At 34.5% G+C, this 4,288-nt stretch overlaps 1 protein-coding gene across 2 annotated transcripts; it reads left to right on the forward strand.

The window, feature by feature from the left end:
• Positions 1-213: 213 nt before the first annotated feature.
• On the forward strand, positions 214-4,020 carry LOC139825025 (probable ATP-dependent RNA helicase DDX43). 2 transcript variants are annotated; one of them, XM_071797562.1, is made up of 5 exons: positions 214-758; positions 844-981; positions 1,053-1,248; positions 1,309-1,471; positions 1,549-4,020. In XM_071797562.1, exons 3-5 carry the CDS (start codon positions 1,238-1,240, stop codon positions 1,669-1,671), a joined length of 297 nt encoding a protein of 98 aa, XP_071653663.1. In that variant the 5' UTR covers positions 214-758; positions 844-981; positions 1,053-1,237; the 3' UTR covers positions 1,672-4,020. The 2 variants fall into 2 exon arrangements, with proteins under 2 accessions (XP_071653663.1, XP_071653664.1); XM_071797563.1 differs by having other exon boundaries at positions 1,056-1,248.
• Positions 4,021-4,288: the final 268 nt, after the last annotated feature.

Genomic DNA, 4,288 nt, shown 5'->3' on the forward strand with positions numbered 1-4,288 from the left:
GATATCATTCGAATGTTCTGTACTCGTACTGTACATATACGTACCGTATATAATATACCTGGAACATTTCTATAACATCTCTAGTAGTACATTATTTTTAGTAAATTCTCAGGATGTACTTGTAATATCTCACGGTAGTACATTATTTTTCGTAAATTCTCAGGATGTACTTGTAATATCTCATAGTAGTATATTATTTTTCGTACATTCTCGTATACTACTCAGAATATATAAATTAATACGGATCAGAAAATAAAGTCCGCTCGCGGCGTGTTGCTTTCACCGACGACGCCGAATCGGCTAAGTCCGAAGGCGGCATGTTGATGCGCGCGCATAGAGGCGAGCCGAAGTCGCCCCGATGAGAGTCGATCAGGCACGAAGCCACGAACACGAAGTCGGACAGTCGGACGTCGGTGGTCGGACATAAGTCGAAGTTGTGAGTTCAGTGGAGTTCAGTGAGTTGTGTCGTGCAGAGACTCGTCGTCGTCGTCGTCTTCTTCCGCATCTTCGGACTCGGAGCGGCGGGGCCCGGCAGAGGCAGAGAGGCAGGCAACGGTGCGCGGCCAGTACGCTAGTCGCTCGCGGTCATCCAAGAGCCGCAACAGGCACTGACCAGTTCGGACGTGTTTTGTCCGTTTATCTTACACGGACTTATTATCTTGTGTGTCGTCCTAAAACGTTGCTCAAACGTTGCGTCAGCCTCTCGCTTTTTCCTTTCGATCGTTCATTTCTACATTCGTAAAGAACGGAAAATATTGGTAAGTTTATTATCATAATTCGTAAATAGTGAATCGAGCGAGAATAGGCACAAATTAATGTCACTGTTGTTATTATATTTTTCAGACTCGACGACCGGTGTTTCCTCCGTTTATCTTACACGGACTTATCTCATGTGTCGTCCTAACCTAAAACGTTGCGTCAGCCTCTCGCTTTTGCCTTTCGATCGTTCACTTCTACATTCGTAAAAAACGGAAAATATTGGTAAGTTTATTACAATAATACGTAATTAGTAGATGTGCTTTAACGAAAACGTGTTGGTATTTTTCGGTAAGAAGGCAAAGATGGACGATATCTCTAGCGATCTGGCCTTATCGAACATCGATTGTCAGAGCATTCACGGCGACAGAGATCAAACAGATAGGGAACAAGCCTTAGTAGAAGATCTGAAGACTGGAGCCATTCAGATTTTTCTCGCGACCGATGTGGCTAGTCGAGGAATCGACATTGAAGATATTACATGAGTCTAACGTACGAAACATATTACATTATTTGAAATACAACATCGATACATCTTTGCCCTCATTTTAGACACGTACTGAATTACGACTTCCCGAGGGATATAAAGGAATACGTTCACAGAGTCGGCCGTACTGGATGCGCAGGTCGAACGGGCGAGAGTATCACTTTTATGACAAGGCAGGACTGGCATCATGCCAAGGGACTCATTGACATTCTCGAAGAGGCTAATCAGGTTAATAGATACACAGTACTTTGATTCTTTCAAACTTTCTATGAATGAATTCAATTAACTCATGCTTTTTATTTCAGGAAGTATCTGAGGAAGTATATAAAATGGCTGAAAGATGTGACGCATGGAAGAAGAAAGATGCGGAGCAATCATGTGTCAGAGGATTCAACAAAAATAGCGGTAGAAGCCACTATCGCACTTAAAACGGCCAATTAAGGATGCTAGGAATATGGATTACATTGTGTTCAGTATAATCAATATCAGGTTCAACACATTGTGATACTATTTTTAGTTCGTACAATCTCGATAAGATTAATTCGTAGAACAACTCAATGTTTCTTTTCTTTGTTTTAATTCTACACATTACATATTTTATTTGTTCAAAAGACATAACATTTATAATATTAGAGTTTGATTAATGAAATGTATTTTTTTTTATTGAATCAGTTTAGTTTATATTTATTTCTTTTTCTAACAGATTATTTTAAATATATAACATACATTTCTCGTATTACAATAACTCGGTGTTAAATATATTATTCATAGCAAGTTGCGCAAGAAATATGAAAATAAGTGACAAGAATCTGTATGTAATTAATTAGAGATGGGATCACTAAATGTATTCATTTCAAGAACAGTGTATTAATAACTTATAATTTAAATTTCCCAAAGTAATTCGATATATTAGCATCTAAATCTAGACTTTATATTATATATCTTAAATTTATACCTTTTGTTATATTAAAATTTATTATAAAAGAAAGTATCTTATTAGGTTTAAAACTATACAGTAAAACATAATAATTTAAACAAAAAAAAATTAAAATTAATGTTTAAATTAATTTATAATTATACTATTATTTTAGCGTAATGCAAAAAAATAAAAAATCTTTCATTTTAGTGTTATATGTAGATAATGGCGTTAGCAAAATATTAAGTATTATTTCGGATAGGTATTATTCTCGTAAGGAAAGTTTCGTATTAGGAAATATCTAAGTGTATGTCACACGCAATCAATTTTACACTGACCGTTGAACGCTTATTATTTTTCTTACGTCTTACGTTTTTCAGCTAATGCACAACGAGCTGATATACTTACATTTAGAATTACTCACATTTAGATTATCGGAGCATTTAAAACGTCGTAGGAGCAGCTTATTTATTTACTTTTCTAAACGCGAGATACATTCCATTTATCCTCCTGTTTCGCATGCTGCTTTTCGTTCCCGTAAAACAGATTGCGTGCGACGACGAAGTGTTTGGCTCGCATACGTTGGAGTCAATTTGTGATACCAATTGTGTATTTGTGCAATACGTACCAACAGCTCAACGAATTTTGCTTCGTCTTCTCGTTTTGTAATAGGTATGTTTCGTCGAGAGGCTGACATGTAGTCACGTCTTCAATAGTGACGGCGGAAAGGATTATATATAATATGCGCTGTCGTGCGAATAAGTGTCATATTGTCTATAGAGGAGGATGTTTCAATGCTATGCTCACCGATATTACGTCTCTATTAGTTCTCTATATATACAGAATATCCCATGTTTTTTTTTCTTGAAAAATATATATTATGTACAGACATGTGCACATACGTATGTAACACTATATATATATATATATATATATATATATATATATATATATATATATATATACTTATGTATATATGTGTGTGTACATCATGTATACTGAAGGATGGTCCCTATATAGAAAGACAACTATATAATTTTGTAACATATATGATACAACACGTATTGAAACATTCACGAACATATGATGCCTTCTCTTGCCATATATGTATCATTCGTATAATTATAACTTGCCGCTTACTGTAAATGCGCTGCAATTATGTTACAAAATTTATAAAGTTTATTTTAATTATCTTCTATTCGAAATATCGAGATTACTGTCTGACATAACTTACAAGATAATTGCATGTTCGCACTGTAAAAATTGTTTGTCTTAATGTATTATTCAATTGAAAATGTATTCACGAGATATTTGAACGATTGCAGTGTTCTCGAATGTTAAATCACGCTTAATTTGTAAGTACATTTTTCTGTGCAAACGATAACTTATGTGTGAGGACTCAGATTTTTAAATCTTTCCAACAAGTCGTGTGACTATAATACATTTTTCTATCCTTTTGTTCTAAATAAGCGTCATTAGATACACGACACATGTAAAAAATGCATACTTTCCTATTTCTTTTTTGTTTACTTATGTGCAATCCTTTTTAAGAAAACGATTATTTTCGCTAGTTTTAAATATGTACTTCATATGTACTCAAATCACTATGTGATTTAAAGTTCGAAAACACTGCAATATTCTATAAGGAAATCGTATATGACATAAAACAGGCAGTAATCTATTTCTATAATTCTATAGCAATTCTCTCTATCACGTATGACACTCGAAGTGACATAAGCATTAAACTCGGCGTTATTGCGGTATTAGTTGTCAATATTAAATATTGTAGTGTGTAACGTACACACATTGGCAATAATTTACAATGCACATATAAATAAACATAAATTTATGAAATATAAAAGAGTACCAATTATTTTACCCTAATCGAACGTAATAAGTATATACCGTGCATATTCTATCCTTGGTTCTATATTGATACCTGAGATATTCTTGGTATTTACTGCGGGATATTCTCAGTAGATACTATGAACTAGGTGAGGCGGAAATAGGAATGTTCTGAGTATGTTCTCAGAAAATCGTGGTACGTATCTCGAATGTTATGAGAATATACGCAATCTACTGCTGAGATATCCTTTGAACATTCTCAGTATCTACTTGTGCTGTATGGG

Source organism: Temnothorax longispinosus, unplaced genomic scaffold (genome assembly GCF_030848805.1).
Source record: "Temnothorax longispinosus isolate EJ_2023e unplaced genomic scaffold, Tlon_JGU_v1 HiC_scaffold_788, whole genome shotgun sequence".
NCBI lineage: Eukaryota > Metazoa > Arthropoda > Insecta > Hymenoptera > Formicidae > Temnothorax > Temnothorax longispinosus.